This window comes from Leptinotarsa decemlineata, unplaced genomic scaffold, assembly GCF_025532065.1.
Source record: "Leptinotarsa decemlineata unplaced genomic scaffold, Ldec_3_MD MMD2_tig00026328_RagTag_RagTag, whole genome shotgun sequence".
Classification (NCBI taxonomy): Eukaryota; Metazoa; Arthropoda; class Insecta; order Coleoptera; family Chrysomelidae; genus Leptinotarsa; species Leptinotarsa decemlineata.
The window spans coordinates 22,348,943-22,368,401 of NW_027412688.1; the positions used below are offsets into that span (position 1 = coordinate 22,348,943).

At 36.6% G+C, this 19,459-nt stretch overlaps 1 protein-coding gene across 2 annotated transcripts in view; it reads right to left on the reverse strand.

Moving 5' to 3' along the window:
- The window catches only part of LOC111509685 (probable multidrug resistance-associated protein lethal(2)03659), an 87,699-nt gene that overhangs the window by 54,423 nt on the left and 13,817 nt on the right, over positions 1-19,459 (reverse strand). For both annotated transcript variants that reach the window (XM_074181932.1, XM_074181933.1), the window contains 2 exons: positions 7,610-7,835; positions 3,685-3,841 (listed from right to left, as the gene is read on the reverse strand). In XM_074181932.1, the coding sequence (XP_074038033.1) occupies positions 3,685-3,841; positions 7,610-7,835 (383 nt within the window). The remainder of the gene's footprint in view (positions 1-3,684; positions 3,842-7,609; positions 7,836-19,459) is intronic.

Genomic DNA, 19,459 nt, shown 5'->3' on the forward strand with positions numbered 1-19,459 from the left:
AAGAAGCCACATTGTCTGCTGCATAATTGCTCATATCTAATCCTTCTAAAGAAAGGTCAATGGCAATATTCAATAAGCCTCTGAATCTTTCCGTTGGAGAGAGTATTTTTAAATGAATTACTAAAATACGGGGAAACTTATGGATTGATAGGGACTTTGTGCATTTTCCTCTTTCCCTGCACCTCGAACAGGTTGGTTTTTCATCTCCGTCCAGGGATTCCTCTCTTGTGAAGAAATCCAAGCATTGTGATGAACTAAATTGGCCTTTGGTTTCTTGTGGTATAGAGAGAGACAACTCCCTGAAAAGATCGAAGGTTATTGATGGGTATCCACAGTGTGTGCACTTCATAGTAGATTTAAATTGACCAACGAAATTGTCTTCAATCTTAGAGTTGTTCATGTGCAAGTATCTCAGCCAGAACTCTTGCGCTTTTCCGCTGTCGCTCAATGTTTCGTCAATCTCCGTTAAGATCGGTTTAGGTTTCTCAGTAATTTCATTGAGGTCCTCATGTAAACCTTCTAAAAGATATCGAAGGAACTCCTGGGCGTCTTGATGGGCAGGTCCCATGAATCAAGGGCAAATCTTTGAATCTGAATTTTGAAGTTTTCAAATCATCGATATATACATTTTAATTAGACAAATGAAGCTGTGAAATCACAAACACCATCTATAGGAAAAAAACTGTGCCTGTTGCTGGAAACTACAAATTTGTAATTGGAAGAACAGTACATCCATTTTATTCAAAGAAAGAAAGACCGATTTTCGGCAAAATAATAAGAGCTTTGGAAGAAGACCAGAGTATATACCCAAAGATGGCAGGAAGAAACTGTGGAAAATTTCAAATGAATTAAATTCCAGCTGAGAACAAAAAATCGCTTCCAATCGAAAATGATGAAATTATTTGCTTGAGAAGACATTACCTGAGACAGATAAGAAATTTTCGAGGTGATAATAAAAAAAAATTATTATCTGGACAAAACCTGGCTGAATGAAGAATATACCGTTGAAAAGATGTGGTAAGGCAAAAACATCACAAGTTTACGTCAACCATTTTTCGACGCTGGTTTACCGGATTGAAGTCGCCATCTGGAAAAGGAAAGCGACTGACCATTTCTCACATTGGATGGTTTTGATGAGGAAAGCTTATTGCTGTTCGACTCCATGAAGATATGAACAGCAATGGGTTCGAAGGATATCTCAAGCAAATGTTGGACCTCATTCCACCTGAATGAAGACAAGTAGATATTATTGAATAGCTTCGATGTGAAAACATACCATTTGATGAATGTTAAAAAAGTATTATTATTCATAGTATGTTCAAATGAAGCTCGTTTCACGAAATATGTAATCGACAAGATGGTACAGAAATTAAATTATTATATTGCATATGTACTTTCATCATTGCAAACCAGTTGGGAGAATGACAAATACACCGTTCACCAGTTTACAGAAAACACACGCTGGTGGATACAAAAAAAAAGATATTGATAGAGCAGTCAGACCAAATAATCGTAATAAGCAGATCCCTTTCTTTGGCTCAGCTTACTTATTCAGTACCTATTTACAAGAATACCGTCAGGAAAGGAACAAAAAAACATCAAATGAAAACAATTTTCCCGACAATTCAAAAATTGTCCACGTGCCTTCGCTCGCCTATGGATCGCGAAGCCCATCTTTCCATTTCCCAATTCAGGTGTTCACCAGATACCCTACGGAGTGTGAGAACTCGTTTGGAAGAACATGAAAAGATCCTGCTATCTTCTACAAGTGTAAAAATCCGTAGTTGTTGAACATGCTGAAAGATAATTCGATAGAACAGACATTTTTCACACCATAAGTCACTATTAGACATGTCTGAACCAGGAAGCCATAGAGATTCATAAACATCAAAATTTCATCGGCGCCCGATCAAACCGGCAACGCCCAAGCGAATCAGAAGAGTCATCTTCACCATTTCTCCTCCACAAATATCACTGACCTACAGCATGAGTCATTTCTTATTTATTATTGTACCAATTTGCAAGTTTCCCATTCCAGTTCTGAGCGAAACGTTCGTAGTTAATCTCTCCAAATGACAATGGATGATACATAGCCCGAATAACTTCAGCTTACAAAAATAACTTGAGCATACTTTACCATGAAACTTGATTTAAGTCTTGTATTTTTGATACTCCATTATCAATGAAACCGATATCATTTCGTTATCAGATATCTTTGGGATAAATACAAAAATAATGAAAAATACCATAGATTTGATAGTGGTCAAATTGGCAAGTCTATATAATAACTGTATTAATGCAGGTGTTTTTCCAGAAATTTTCAAAAATAGTAAAGTTATCCCAATACACAAAACTGGTGATTTTGATCTTCCAGAAAATTTCAGACCTATTTCTTTTTTAGGAAAAATTGCATCATGAAAATCAGTTTGGATTTCGGAAGAACACCTCCACCATAAAAGCTGTAGCCAAAGCAGTTGAAAACATAGTAGAAGGATTTGAAGACGGTAGGAAATCTGCACTGACTCTATTTGACTTAACAAAAGCATTTGATTGCCTAAATCATGATTTGCTATTAGAAAAATTGAATCTATACGGCGTAAGAGGTATAGCCCTAGTTCTCTTTGACTCGTACCTTAAAGATAGAAGACAGTCAGTGTGCTTCAATGATATCACGTCAGAAACAGTAACAATGAAATATGAGGTACCGTAGGGCTCTGTGCTGGGGTCCCTCCTATTTATCATTTACGTAAATGACTTATTTTATCATTTAGTTGTTTCAACCTGTATCATGTTCGCAGATGACACCACTATCTTCCATCAAAATATAAACCAGACAATAATAAATGAAGCTACTGAAAAAAATGCCGAATGTTGGTTTGCAGCAAACAGTTTGAAACTCAACGCTAGCAAATAAATCATATGACATTTTCTTCAAAGGCAACAAGTACCAATGAACCTACAAAGCTTTTAGGAATTTTTCTAGATCCCTCTCTGAATTGGACGTTTCACATGAGAGGCTCTGCTCCAAACTTTCAAGCTCCATTCTGACAAACTAATGAATATCTACTATGCTTTTTTTCACTCTCATATTTCCTGTGGGTTAATGCATCCGACTCTGTTAAAGTATTTAGGCTTCAAAAAAAAGCCATCCTAATTATTGCTAATGTTGCCTTCAGAGACCATTGTAAACCTTTATTTCCACCAAGTACTAGAAATTGATAGTAGAAAAAATGAACTAAGTATAAATTCAAACTTTCATGAATATAACACCCGAGGTGCTGGACATCTCAGACCACAGAGATTTTGATTAAATAAATCTGCTAATAATTCTCTAGATATTGCTCTCTACAATAAATTACCATCCAGTTGGAAGATTCTAGATATAATTTTCTCCAAAAAAAAATTAAAAAAGATTTCTTTCAGAAAATGGGTTCTATTCAATTCGTGAGTATACCGACACACCTGTTAGCGATACGCGTAGTTGTAGTAATACCTGAAATAGTTATGTTATTGATTCCATGTGGAGTTTAGATCTACAGGACCTCACAAATGTACATCTTTTTGGACCTGCTACACATATACATTGTATTTATATAGTTAATAAAGTTATTTATCTATCTATCTGATACAGTAGAACCTGCCTTGCAGTGGAATTGTGAATATTATCAATAATGTCAAACTCACATTCTTGATATCTCCACCATTTTCGCGAATGGTTTTTCCCATGCATACATTTTAATAGCCTGAATACCAGAAACAATTTCGTTCATCATTTTTACTCTGGAGTCCGTTTTCTGAGCTGTCTCCATCCTTAATTTTCCTTGTAACTTAGAAAAATACCCTGAAATATGGAAATTTATGAGTTTTAATCGTCATGGATGAAATCTTACACAGACGTATCAAATAAATGTTGTATGTTAAAAATACTAGGACAGAAATATTCGGATGAGTTGAAAAAAGTGAAAATGATTTGTAAAAACAAATTGTGGTGATACAAAAAAATGAATTGAGAATATGAGTAGAAAAATTTCACTTACGCTGGAAAAAATTAAAATGAAAAAACACAAAAGAATGAAGAGAATTGGCAGTGAAAAAGAAGAAGATGACGATTTTAAACTATATGTTTTAAAACATGTGTTTTCCGTTAACCAGCTGTTGCACCCCTATGAACGACAACCCTCAGAAGTTGAACTTGTGCGAGCTAAGGAATAACGAGGTCTTACCTTTTAACGCGTGATTCCTAACACTATGCTTCTCGATTGTTAATATTCACAAGCTTATATGAGTACTTGCTTATTTCTGTTACCAGAAGACTATTGATAAGTCAATTTGACTCGATTTTCCTCTCTTCGGATCACGCGTTTTTCCAGTTCAAGGTACCAAGGTCCATTTCTCTGCCCAACTGAAGGTTTCTATCTATCGGATCCTCACACTGATCCAGTTGAATGTATTGTTCAATATGTAAGCAGCTACTTCAAACTCCGTTTCGAACTCGTGTTCGCCCTCAGGTATGATTTCAGGTTCGTATCATTGCATGTTATATTGATGGCTCAAAACTTATTCAGCTATTCTCGTTTTGTTAGTTTATTATCACTGAGTGCTCTTATTGGGCCCACCGATAAAGACCTTCAATGTTATTCTGGTTTCACTGACTTAAGGCTAACCGCATTTCCTTGTTATTCGTTAAATTCTCCAGTTGAGGCCCGTGTTTGGTGGTTCAGTTCTCGTGAAGCTGAATGTGTTACCCGGACCTGGGGTAACTTGTTGTACTTAAATTAGATGCGCGTAGATTGTAAAAGGAGAAATGTAGATGGGAAACGTTTTAGCACAGTAAAAGTCAACCAGTAAGTCCACTCCCACTACTTTCATTCATAAATTCACAAAGTTCTCGGTAACATCGAAACGAAGTGCGGAGCCAATTTCGTTCTTTTACCATAGACGTAAGCTCATATAAAAACGGAATTTAAGGATATTATAGAAGATTTAGTGGTAAGTTACTTTTTCCGTACTACAAAAACTAAAAACAATAATAACAACAGCGAATAAACTGAACATAATATCAATTTCCGAATATTCATTATAACTAATCCGATGGCCGTGGTACCGTCGAATCCTTCGATACTACAGCACTGAACGCCTTGGATGCGAATCTCTTCCCAAGAGCGGCTGGAGGTCCCCGGCCACTCGGGCGAATCACGTGATGAGAGAGCCTACTGGTTGTATTATTCTACTGTGGCTTCAGATTGAAAAATCAGGGGTGTAGTAGAAATAATTATTTGATTTAATATTCAAACTATCAAGTTCGAAACCACAACTTTCTAAGAAAATATTCAGCTCATTATTGGGTGATTCCAGTCCACAGAAACGAATGTACAGATACTAATACGAAACTTTTGTTTCAAAATGCTTCGAGCATGAATAACTTCTATTGGATTTGGTTGGTGAAAATTGAAAAGTATCCGTTAGAATCCGCGAAAAAATATCAACTCTGGTATCTTCAGGAATAAGTGCTCTTGCGTGAAATTGCCAAAAGGTCACTTTGGTTTCCCAAATTTCATATTTATATGAATATACTGATTAGATTTCAATATTCAATATTCGGAAATGTGAAACTACATAAACCTTTTGGAAAAGAATTGAGATGAAAACGTGCCTTTTCCAGGTTTCTCAATTGCTTACCTCTGGTATCTAGAATGTCATAGGTTATAGGTATTTGCTTATCCATACATATACGCATTTATAGAACTTTATATACTTAGAGGATAATTAGCTTTATCGAAGTATACATGGACACATTCTCTGAAACACCCTCATCACACTGACTCACCAAACCATATCTATTGTATTTATGGAGTCATTATGAGAAACTGATTTTCATATACACAATATACGATACTACTCTCTTCACCTGCAAACACTATTTGCTTTTTCGCAAATCAATCATCCCAGTGCCAAAATTTCCACATTCGGTGACTTCAATGTCCACAATGTTGTTTGGCTCTAATTTTCAAATATCAACGACGAACAAGGTCGCCAAGCCGAGATTTTTGCAAAATGCAGCGGACTTACTCAGTTCATGAATGAGCCAACCAGGATTCCTGGCCGTGATGAAAAATATGCTAGTCTTCTGGATCTATACCTAACAACCAATCCAATAATTTACACCGTAAGGTCTCCATTCGGATCTTCAGACCACGAACTCATTTCAGTGTTGACTGAATTAACAATAAGTGTTGGGGAACAATCTGAGCCGCGTAAAGTTTGGCATTACGGATCAGCTGAGTGAGAGGATCTTCACGACCATTTTCGAAAATTCCCCTGGTTAGATGTTTGTTTCAGCTCTAATGATCCATTGCCACAAAAGTTATTCTATCATTCATGAATGCACTTATTTTTCTTTCAATGAAACGAAATTTCAACGGCAAAACTTGGTGCGAGCGATCTATCGCTCTCCAGCTTCCTGAAAGAACTTTTTCTGTATGACGCTGTCGATCGATATATTTCTAATACTTTTACCATCAACGCTGATGTTCCACAGGGATCCATAGTGTCTGCAACCTTGTTTTTATTGTATATCAACGATTCATTGGAAAAAATCAAGAATCCAATGGAATGTTCTGCTGAAGACAGCTCACTTGTCCCGTCATTCCATTTGGATTCCAGGACATCGGCTGCGGATGCACATTTTCACCGTCAGCAGAAGGTTACATATTTTAACGAGGGTCTAGAGGTGATTCTGAACTTTTTTGAAAATTACCAGGTTCAATTCAATGCCAAGAAAACCCAGACATCGGGTTTCTTCAAAGAAATAAATACCACCGAACCGGACATAATAATGCCAGGACATACAATTTTGCTTTCTGCTTCGATACGTTTGTTGGTTGTTAAAATCGATACCAATATGCCTTGGCACAAATTATGTCTCTGGAATTGCAGAGGCTGCTTCTCAAAAGCTTGGAACACTGTTTCGATCCAGAAAACTGTAAACACCTCAGCAAGTTTTGATGCTTCATAAAGCTCAGTTCATACTTTCTTTGGAGTATTGTTCTCATGTATGGAACGCTGCCTTTAAGCATATCCTGAAGGTGCTGGATTCCATCCAGAAAAACGCCATCCGCCTAATTGGGACGCGAACACCACTTGCAACCTTGATAGTCTGGAATATCGAAGAAAGGTTGGAGATATGTCTCTCTTCTATAGATACATTGATTTCACCAGGAGCGGTACATATCCGAAATACGCGACGAACTGTGGCTGCCCATCGTTTCGAGGTTCAACACCTCAGTACACCTCTAACTTCACTGTTCAAGAACTCTTCCATTTGGAGAACTGCGTTTATGTGGGATAAACTTTCTGAAAACGTTTTTCCAAACGAAATAAATCTGCAGCAATTCAAATCCAACGTGAATCCCCACTTCACTACAGGCACCGCTCTTTGTGCGTCTTGAGGATTTTCCTGCAGTGTTTGTGTTTCTACTAGTACGATGAAAGATTATGAGAGTGCTTGACAAAGAAATAAAATCACATTCTGAAGTACATTTGAGGAAAACACGCTAAGGTTGAAAATTCTTTGGAAGATTTCCAAATAGTATTCAATTGCTCTACGTACCTTGAAGTGGAATAGCCTGTACTGATATTAATACCATAACAATTATGGAAGCAACTCCCGCTCTATCTATTATTACGTAAAAAGATACTACGAATGATATAGGCATGATCCAAATATAGTGAAGAAATAAAGCTGCCCACAAAATTCTCTCGGAATCATTTGATAGCAAGTTCACCACCTGGCCAGCTGCTGTCTGTCCCAAAGAAGTTCGACTCAGTCTGAGCATCTGAAAACGAAAACTTAACGTTGAAAAATTATTATAATCAAAGTTGAAAAATTTGAAAGATTTTTCCTTAAAAAAATTGTACAATACAAATGATAAAAAATGATGATAACTTTAAGAATCCCATGAAACAGATATGTATGAAACGCCGTTTTACTTTTTATTGTCACAAATATTCATTCCTCAATTTATTCAACTAACAATTTATTTGTTTGAATTTAATTGATTCATGCATTTGTTCGACACATTAAAAACGATTGTGCGCAAAATTTGTTCTATTTACCTGACATGGTGTCAGGTAGTGCTTTTGGTAATGTGAGCCCGCTAGATTAGAATCAGTTGAATAAAATGGAAAACTTGTTTCGTCCACCAGAGCCGCTTGTGCTAGATGGCTGCATTGCAGAGAATTGGAGAAAATTTTCGCAAAAATTTGATCTGTTGTTAACGGCCTCAAACTTGGTATCGAAGCCTGAAGAAACCAAAATTGCTGTCTTCCTAAATCTTGTAGGGGATGACGGCCTTGAACTGCACAATAGTTTCAACTATACAACTCAAGGAAAAGAGACCCTAGAGGTTATAAAGAAGAAATTTGAAGAATACTGTTCCCCGACTGCTAATGTTATTTTTGAGCGCTACAAATTTAACAGTATTACGCAGAAAGAAAATCAGCCCTTCGATAGTTTTTTAACCGAACTCAGAAAAGCAATTAAAACCACTGAATATAAAGATCAAGATGACATGATCAGAGATCGAGTAGTTATGGGTATTTGGGATAAGACCACGCAGGAGAGACTGCTTCGAGAAAGCAGATTAACCCTGAATAAAGCCATAGAGTTTTGTCGAGCTACAGAAGTAAGTAAATCACAAGCTAGAGTACTGCAAAGTGAATTGCAAGTAGATACAGTTAGATACAAACGTGATGAACTTGAGAGAGAAAAAATTTCTTGTAAGTACTGTGGATATAAACATTTGAGAAGTAACAAGTGTCCAGCATTAGGCAAAACTTGTGCAAAATGCCAGGGTAAAAACCATTTTGCAGCAGTTTGTCATAAGAATTTCAAGGTGAAGAATGAAAATCAGAGACATAGTGTGGTAAAACAAAAAGTGTGTGAGATTAAAAGAAGCAAGAATGAAAACAATTCAGATTCGGCCAGTGACAGTGGAGAGTTTTTTATTGATTCAGTGAGCTTAATTAGCACTGTAACTAAGAAGATAGAGCAAAATCGTGAAGAAGAAAGAGTCTGGAGTCAAAATGTAGCAGTAGAGAACAGAGGACAGGTAAATTTTAAACTAGACACAGGTGCTGAGGTTAGTGTTTTACCTTTGCATGTAATGAGAAAGTGTAAACTTGATAAACAGATGAAACCAACAAATGTCACTTTAGTTTCATATGGAAGTAATAGTTTTAAACTTAAGCCCCTTGGTGAGGTTAGTTTGTCATGTGTGGCAAATGGAAATAAAGCTCTTGTACATTTTATTATTGTTGATGCTGAAGGACAACTACCCTTACTAGGGCTACCAGGTTGTATATCGTTAAGGTTAATTAAACGATTAGCAAGTATTAGTTCAAACTCAAATGTGGTATTCAATTGTTTAGATGATGTTACTAAAGTGTACAAGCAAGCCTTTGATGTCCTGGGTTCATTTCCCAAGGAACATAAAATCTGTTTGAAAAGTAATGCTATACCACATATTCAGCCACCCAGGAGAGTGCCAAGATCTTTGCATGATAAGCTTAAGTTAAAACTAGAGCAGTTAGAAACTCAGGGTGTAATTAAAAAACTTGATGAACCTACTGAGTGGCTGAATCCGTTAGTCATAGTTGAGAAACCCAACGGTGACCTACGGTTATGTTTAGATCCTAAACATTTAAACAAAGCTATACAACGAGAACATTATTTAATTCCTACAGCAGAGGAGATTGCTGTTAAATTATGTGATAAAGAATATTTCACAGTTCTTGATATGAAAGATGGTTATTTCCAAATAAAAATTGATGACCAAAGCTCAGCGTATACTGCTTTTGGTACACCATTTGGTCGGTATAAGTTTCTAAGATTGCCCTTTGGCATCAGTTCAGCCCCAGAAGTCTTCCAAAAAAAGAACTTTGAAATATTTGGTGATTTGGAAAATGTCGGAGTGTACTTTGATGACTTAATTATTACAGGTAAAAATGAACAAGAACATGATTATAACTTACAACTTGTACTAGAGCGCGCCTTAAAATATAACAATAAATTTAACAGTTCCAAAATTCAATTCAAGTCTAAGTCAGTTAAGTTTATGGGACAAATATATTCAAAGAATGGAGTTGAGCCAAATAAAACCTATGTTAAAGCAATTCTGGATTTACCCAGTCCAAGTAATAAAAGTGATTTACTAAGAATTCTTGGCATGGCTAAATACTTGAGTAGATTTGTCCCAAATATGTCTAAAGTAACAGCTCCCTTAAGAAATCTAACTAAGCAAGATGTTCAGTGAGAGTGGAATAATTGCCATCAGCAATCTCTCGCTGAACTTAAACATTTACTTGTGTCTGCCCCCATTCTGAGCTTTTTTAACTCTGAAAAAGGTATAGAAATTGAAACAGATGCCTCGAAAGATGGCTTAGGTGCTTGCCTCATACAGGATGGACATCCTGTTGCGTTTGCCTCGCGGAGCCTTAGTAAAACTGAACAAAAGTATGCGCAGATCGAAAAAGAAATGCTGGCAATAGTGTTCGCGATACAAAAATTTCATTTTTTTATTTATGGGTTGAAGGTTAAAGTTAACACAGATCATAAACCGCTTGAGAGTATATTTAAAAAAGACCTGGCATGTATTTCACCACGCTTGCAAAGAATGAGGCTGAGGTTACTTAATTATGATTTGTTAGTGACCTACAAGCCAGGAAAATATCTGTTTATTGCTGACACATTATCCAGGGCATTTTTGTGTGAAGCAGGTCTAAAGTCAGACCGAGAATTTAATTTTGCCGTACATTCGGTAATAAAAAACATTCCCATGGCTGACGAGCGAAAAAGTCAATTTAGAAAAGAGGTGGAAAACGATTTACAGTTGAAAATTGTGTCTGACTTCTGTTCTAGTGGATGGCCTGAGAATAAACATGATGTACCTGACTTCGCCAGACAGTATTTCAAAATAAAAGATAGTTTAAGTTTTGTTGATGGACTATTACTTTTGTCTGACAAAATTGTAGTATCCCATAACCTTCGGTTTGATATGCTAAAACGGTTACATGAAGGCCATGTTGGCATAGAAAAAGCGAAATCCAGAGCCCGTCAAATATTTTATTGGCCAGGCATGAATGATGACATAGAGCACCATACAAAAAAGTGTAAGGTGTGTGAAGCCAACTCAAACAAACAACAAAAAGAAACTTTGATGCAGTACCCAATGCCTGAACGCCCTTGGGAAAGGCTTGGGATCGACATTTTTACATATGCTGGTAGGAGTTATTTAGTAGTATTTGATTTATTTTCAAACTGGTTGGAACTACGTGACATTAAAGATAAGTCAATCAAATCAGTAATTAAATCTCTAAAAAATATATACTCCGTCTTTGGTTCGCCCGATTTTGTGAGTTGTGATAATATACCGTTTAACAGTTTTGAATTCAGAGAGTTTGCGAAGGAATGGAATTTCAAAATACTTACCAGAAGCCCATACTACCCACGTTCCAATGGCCTTGCCGAAAAAGGGGTAGGGATAGGAAAGAATATTGTTAAAAAATCATTAGAGTCTGGTGGTGACATTGAGGTTGCATTATTACAGTATCGCAACTCGCCCCTTAAATTCGTAGGTTATTCCCCATCTCAACTTCTGATGAGTAAAATTTGTAAAACCAAAATACCTATTTGCGCAGAGTTATTAAAGCCTAGACTGTGTGAAAACATAAAGGAAAAGTTTTTAATTAAACGTCAAACATATACAGACCAGTACAATAAAAATTCTAGAGATTTAAGACCTTTATATAGAGGTAGTGATGTAACAGTTTATAATCATGTCCAGAAAAAGTGGGAACCTAGTCAGATTGTTGAGATTAGCGACTCTCCGAGATCATACATTGTTACTGATCAATTTGGAAATTGTGTAAGACGAAATCGAGTTGATTTGAGAAAATCATTAAATACATTTGTACCGACAAAGGAATCCACTTCATCAGGACATGTAGAAGATCCTTTGTCCAGTAAAACAGATTGTAATACAAACGACCAGCCCTACATTTCTCAAAAACCTGAGTTTGTAGATATCACCCCTAGCTTTGATGGCTCAATTCAGAACAAAATAAATCCTAAACCTGTATTAGAAACGCATAAGACATCTAGGTCTGGTCGTCGAATCAAGTCGCCTTGTCGGCTTAATTTGTAATGGGGGAGGATGTAATATAATGTGTTAAAACAGTTGTCACTGTTAGGCAACTTGTAATACATATGAGATACTACAAGTTGGCAACACGGGACAATCATGGTTAACGCGGGTTATGTTGACAGGGCATGACTACAAACATGTGCTCATGATCACAATATCTAATGTTATATGTTATACAATAAACTACCAACGTTGAACGCTAGTTGTGTTATTTATAATCTTTTGGCCAGATTATACATAATGTTACATGAATTAATTTGTTTGATGAAAAGATTGCGAACAGTTATAATATAGTATAAATTGTTTGAAATTTTGGAAGTGAATGTTTGTCATATATACTTTTTATATAACTATCGAATAATTTACTACAATTTCTGTGAAACATGAATAAAATTGTTTGTTGATAATTATAGTTACATGAATCAAAACGATTGTTGATAATTTTAATTCGGCGCTAGCGTCGAGCGGATTCTTGCAGAAGCTGAATTTTTAAATCTGACAACATGATAGTTTAGTGATAGTAATACAATATTCCGTCCGACCGCAGCGCCGAATAAGAATTATCAACAATCAATTTAATTCATGTATCACCCAAAAGCAACAATCAAAACCATCCATTTTTACAAAATAGCAATAGAAAGTAAAACGGCGTGCCACGCCATTTTACTTTTAATTAATATTCCTTTGAAATGAGCTGGATTATTTTGTTTGTTGAATTTCAGTGATATGATAACTTGATTGTTGATAATTTTTAGTCGGCGCTGAAGTCGGACGTATTTTTGTGAAACTACATAACTGCATATATGTATGGCGTTGATCATAGTACGGTAATAATCCGTTCGACCGTAGCGATGAATAAAAATTATCAACAATCAATTTAATTCATGTATCACGTATCACCTATATGCAACAGTGGAAACAATTCATTTTAAAAAAATACCAATAGAAAGTAAAACGGCATGCCACGCTGTTTTACTTTCAGTGTTGAATTTCAGTGATACATGAATTAAATTGATTGTTTACTATTTTTATTCGGCACCACGGTTGAACGGCGTTTTGTCGTACTATAAATGAACTAGCATGTTGCCATATGTAACACTTGAAGTTCTTGATAAATCCGCTCGATACCAGTGCCGAATTAAAATCATCAAAAATCGTTTTAAATGTATCTTTCAAATACAAAGTCGAAATTATATGCGGAATTGAAACGTTTGTTGAATTTACTCGAATAATACATTCCATTGACTGTTGAATAAAAATGTTTGTCCATTGCTGAGTTGAACTATATGCATATAGATTATTTTTCAGCATAATATATAGTAAATTGGCGTTCCATTTTCCAATACTCTGAAACAATATTTTTCTTCGGAATCAATAAAAGCTTCAAGTTATTTCATTATTCTTTTTTATTCAAATGACAATTTTATTCATGTAACATTCTAACTCAAGTGTCATTTAAAATAGAACAAATTTTGCGAACAATCGTTTTTAATGTGTCGGACAAATGCATGAGTCAATTAAATTCAAATAAATAAATTGTTGGGTGAATAAAATGGGGATTGAGTATTTGTGACAATAAAAAGGAAAATGGCGTTCCATAGATATACTAATAATATGGATGAAATAACACACACATTAAAAAACTAAAAAAAAACAAAAAACATACCAAGAATTGTATGTTATTGAACTGTCTGAAAGTTATTTCTTTGTATGATCTGCACATCTTTGTAAAGAGTATATTTAGAAATTGGCGGGTTGGCTGTCCTTGTTCATCTTTCACTGCCTGAACCACTGAGCATTGGCTTGGGATGTGGGGGTTGAATAAACCGGCCATTGGATGCCTGCTTCTACGTAGCCCCGCTGGATACGGGAATGACAGAATCACTTGTGGTTCCGTTATTCCCTAACTCCTAACTGAATGGTATCCCAACGAGTCTTAATCCTAAGGTGTGTGTATCCGACCCGAGAGGATGAATGACACTGAGTCTCTCAGCTGTCTCTACGGAACCTTCGAGATAACGGGCGCTCTCTTGTCGTAGCATCGCCTTGTCACCGTAATGCGGGGCTCTACCGTGATTGACCTCTTTTCCCTAGCTAATCGTGGAACTTTTATGGTCGGAGTAAACTTAAAAATTCATTCTGACGCTGAGTGTACAGAGGAGATGGATGTCGAACTTAAGACTCTCACTGACCTCCTTGCAAATTAAGATCAAGAGCGAGTCTACAGAGGAGATGGATGTCGAGCTCACGACTCCAACTGACCTTCCTGTGAATTTAGATCAGGAGCGATAACTTCTCAACTCTCCAAATCCTGATCCAATAACTGAACCTAAAAAAAAGATTTGGTGGTGCAGCCAGGAAACGACTGAATCGTCTCCTCGAAAGCGGGGTACCTTATGAAACCACCTTGCACCAAATTCTTAAACGGCGTACGCAGAATCTGTCTCAGATGGAGAAACAAACCACCATGAACAGGTTAGCAAACGTTTGCGCTCAAGTGATGATTCACCAAAACCAGAGGCGAAAAAGCCCTGCACGGTTGAATCTAAGGCATCGTCAGGTGTAGCTGAGGTGCAAAAATCTTCATATCGGAAAATTGTCGCCGGTATCAAGGTGGAATCTTGCACGTTGACTCTCCGACTACCTCATTAATGATGAAACAGCAGAGCAGCATTATTCAGCCAAATGTTTGAGACGATGGGTTGTAATATTATCAAATTATAGATACAAAGTGGTATACGTTGAATGGGAACAAAATAACGCGGATTTTTTATCTCTATTGCCAGTCCAAAATGATGAAAAATTTGGAAATCACTTGATGTATATGCATTATTTTTCAGAGAGTCAATTGATATATACAAATTTCAATTCCATTAAAGAGTCTACAAAACTTGATGAGGTTTTACAAAACGTTATGAAATTTATGAAAAATGAGTGGCCAAAGTACTCGAAGAAAAATGTTAAATTCAAACAATTTTATATGATTCGAAATGAGTTGACAATTGAAAATGAAGTTTTGTTGTGGAACACTAGAATTGTTATACCTGAAAGTTTGAGAGGAAAATTGCTTGAGCAATTACATTTGTCACATCTTGGGATAGTAAAAATGAAATCAATTGCAAAAGCAAATTTTTTTTGTCCGAGAATTAATAAAGATATAGAATTTACATGTAATAGTTGCGACAATTGTTCAGTGAATAAAAATAGCCCCCAAAAAACAACATTGATTCCTTGGAAATGGCCAGAAGAAGTTTTTTCTCGTATTCACATTGATTACATGGGGCCTTTTCTAAATAAATATTTTCTCATGATTTTAGATGCTCACTCAAAGTGGGTGGAAATTTTTCCTACTTCCAATATCACATCAATTTTCACATTTGCAAGGTACGGGTTACCAAAACTTATAGTTTCGGATAACGCGAAATCTTTCACAAGTGTTGAATTTCAGCAATTTTTACAAAAATATAATATTGAACACATTACACCATCACAATTCGTTCCACAGTCGAATGGCGCAGCCGAAAATACCGTCAATAATATAAAGAATGCGCTGAAGAATTCTCTGGGACGAAATAAAAATATTGACATAAACATCGCATTGAATAATTTTCAATTTGATTACAGGAATTGTATTCATAGTACAACAGGAGTCTCACCCTCAAAATTGATGTTCGGGCGTGATTTGAAAACCAGATTCAGTAGTTTGAAACCCGACTGGAAACTAGAAATTCAAGCGATTTTAAATTTTTTTTATGTTGGTACACTCGTCTCGAAAATATGTTCACAATTTTGCTTGTTTACCATATTCAGAGTTTGTTGGAGAGAGGCATAAAAGTTAGGAGTATTGTGCGTTTTCGGCGATTTTCTGGTATAAAAAATGGATAAGAGAATTTGTATAAAATTAAAAAAATGGTCTTGAGTGCTAAAAATTTTTTTATGGAAAATCGTCGAATCACTATCAAAGAAACCGCTGAGTATGTCAACATATTGGTTGGCTCATGCCACGCCTTTTTTTCGTAAATTTTGGGCATGAATCGTATGGCAAAGAAGTTCGTTACAAAAATGCTGAATTTTGAACAAAATAACTTTCGAAGGAGCATCGCTCAGGAATTCTTGAATGACGTCACTTGCGATACAGATTGAAACGGTCATAACTGGTGACGAATAATGGGTATGTGATAATGACGTCGGGACCAAAGTCCAATCGTCTCAATGGAAGATCCCAAGCTTGATCAAATGTTAAGGTCGTACGCTCAATAAGGAGTATTATTTTGAATTTATGAGAAATTGATGAATGAATAGATATTTTTTGAAAAAAATGAAAATTCACTTTATAGTCCAGACAGCTTGTGTTTTTTTGCGGAAAGTTTTGCAAGAGCTTGTCAGCAAAATTTTTCACGGGAAATATGTTTTTTTTGTAAAAATTTTGAAAAATTTTGACTCAGTTTTGGTTTTTTGCGAATAACTCGAAAACTACGCAATTGGTGTAGAAAGGTTACCTATACAAAAATATAGAGAATAATATTTCCTACATTTTATATCTAGAAAGTTTTTTTCTACAGTCAACCGTTATGCCATGGGAGAACGCTAAAAGTGGGAGAAAAACACCAAAATTCCTAAACTCCGGATTTTTGGCGATTTGACGCGGGAAACGTCTTTACTATCCTCAAAGTTATTAGGACCATATATATATATATACATGCAGGTACACATAATATTGAAAAAAAGGGGGTGAAAAACAGAAAACTGCAAAAATCGGGGTTTCGGTGGTTTGACGCGGGAGTCGTCATCTCTATCCAGCCAACGTAATTATTTGACGTTGAAACTCGTACCTATGTGTACTTCTGTGAATCATAGCCATACATAAATATATGTAAAAGTATTTTAAAAAAGAACGAAAAAGTGAGTATAAAGAAAAAAAGTGCAATTCAGTTTCAAATAATATATTGATTATAAAAACATGGAATCGTTTATATGTACGAAATGAATTTTGTGTATAATAATAGTAATATGAACGTTAAAATTGTCATCATTTTTATCCTTCAATCTTCGAATTCATCTTCGAATGGGTTAGTGAGGACTTTGAGAACTGTAGAAAGTTTAGAAAGTTGTGACTGTCAAAATACTGTTTCTCTGCAATACTCAAATTATTGTACCTTCGATTTCCTTACGTCCTCAACCTTTTCGAGGGCCGTTCACTAGGATCTGGATCATCTTCATCTGTGAAAGAAAAAAATAAAATCGTAGAATCAGTGGAGGGAGTTTAATTTCAATAACAAGATTAAGTAGTATTAGGATATTGCAAAGCATTTACCTTTTGAGTTTTCTCCTTGTGGAATGTCCAACGGCAACAAATCGTCCATCTCAGCCTCGGCTTCCTTCTCGTCCTGCTCCTCATCTTGCACTGTTTCAATGTTATTGCAGGTGCCCTCACAATTTACGCATAAGGAGGAGCACGATAGACCTGTCTTCCTGCACCCACAATTTCGCTGGCAATTTGTGATGCACTTGCACGAAATCAGCTTTAGAAGCAAGGGGGAGGTGGGGGAGCAAGCGTGATTACTGGCTCTAATCCTGAGACTCCACTCATCAGGGTCTTTTTCCACACCAAGCCAGTGCTGTACCTTTTGGTAGACCCTGAGAGGGTGGTCCCTCGCTGCAGCAGCACTAGGTGGTAAAGCTGCTACGTTTGAGCTGAGCGTCAACGCTGCCTTGCTGAAGGAGATGAACCTCAGCTGGTTGAATGTGGGTGTGGTTTTTCCTGTGTAAACGTACCGAGAAACCAGAAAACGTACGTTCTCTTGCGGCGATAACGGCTTCTTGGGAGGCGTTGGGGTTTTTGAAGATGTTGATCACGTTGTCGAGGCTGGGGTTCTTCATAAGCGTATTTAAAAATTTCATCTTTTCTTGCCTGAAGAGGGCAGACGTCGTATCGCACCCGCTCATCGCGTATAAAAAAAAGATGTGGTCTTAAAATGGGGATGTGCAAGCTTATAGCGGATAATACAAAGCTGTCTCCTTTCCAGGTTTCAGAAAGAAAACGTTGTTGACCTGGGTGAGTCCAATCAAAATGACCAAGAGCTCAACATCTTCCCCTGCAACAACCACTGTCTCGTTAGAGGGAGCCAAAGACAGTGCTGTGGTGACAATGAGCGTGTCAGCATCTTCTTTTGCCTGTTTGTACTACAATCCAGCAGATGTGAATATCGACGAAAGCATTGCTCTGAGCCGATTTTTGTTCCTTGTATTTGAGAGGAATTTATCTGTTGACGTAGTAGGTATCATTGTTTCGTCACGAGCATGTCAGCAGAAGCATGCATCCTCGTCCTCCTCAGGCGCTCAGCTGTCTTGGTGCCACTGCAGTCAACCTCGGGGAAGCCTTCGAAGACGACTATTGCCCCTGGATATTTAGTAACCAAGTACTGGCTTTACCTGTCACATATCGCAGCAAAAGGAGCATTTTTTGTCCATACGACTCGGTGAATTAGAAAACCCCTATCACTGAAATATTGCACTTGGCCAGTGTACTGCTTGTTGGTGATGGATTTCAGGCCATTGTACAAAGTGGACTTTGTCCCTTTTCTCATGCATCCCTGGTCAAACAGGGACAAAGAGTAGGGCCCAAGATCTTACGTCAAAAAGTTTTGAAGGTCCTCGGTGGAATGCTTGGCGACAGAAATGCGCTGGAACAAAGTAATGGGACTCACTGGGACCAGTTTTTTGTCTACGCGTACTGCACTTCTCATGACTGTTAGCGGTTTGACTCGGTCATTCCTTCAATATTGCATTCCCGTGTCAAATCACCGAATATACTGATTTTTGGAGTTTTGAGGGTTTTCCCTCACGTTTAGCGTTCTCCCATGGCTTAATGGTTGACCGTAGAAAAAACTTCAATAGCATAAAATGTAGGAAATTTTATCTTCTTTTTTTTGTATTGGTGATCTTTCTACAAAAAATGTGTAGTTTTCGAGTTATTCGCAAAAAACCAAAACGAAGTCGATTTTTTCACAATTTTTGCAAAAAAAAACATATTTCCCGTGAAAAATTTTGTTGGCATACCTCAGATTCGTGTTCAACAGCTCAAAATTCCATATAGAACCAACTTTCAAAACTCTTGCAAAACTTCCCGCCAACTGCCCTTTTTTGACACAAGCTGCCTAGAGTATTAGGTATTTTTTGAACAGATAGTACAAAACACTTGTTCGGTATTCTTAAAAAAAAATATATATAAAAATCTGTTTAAAATCTATTTTTCC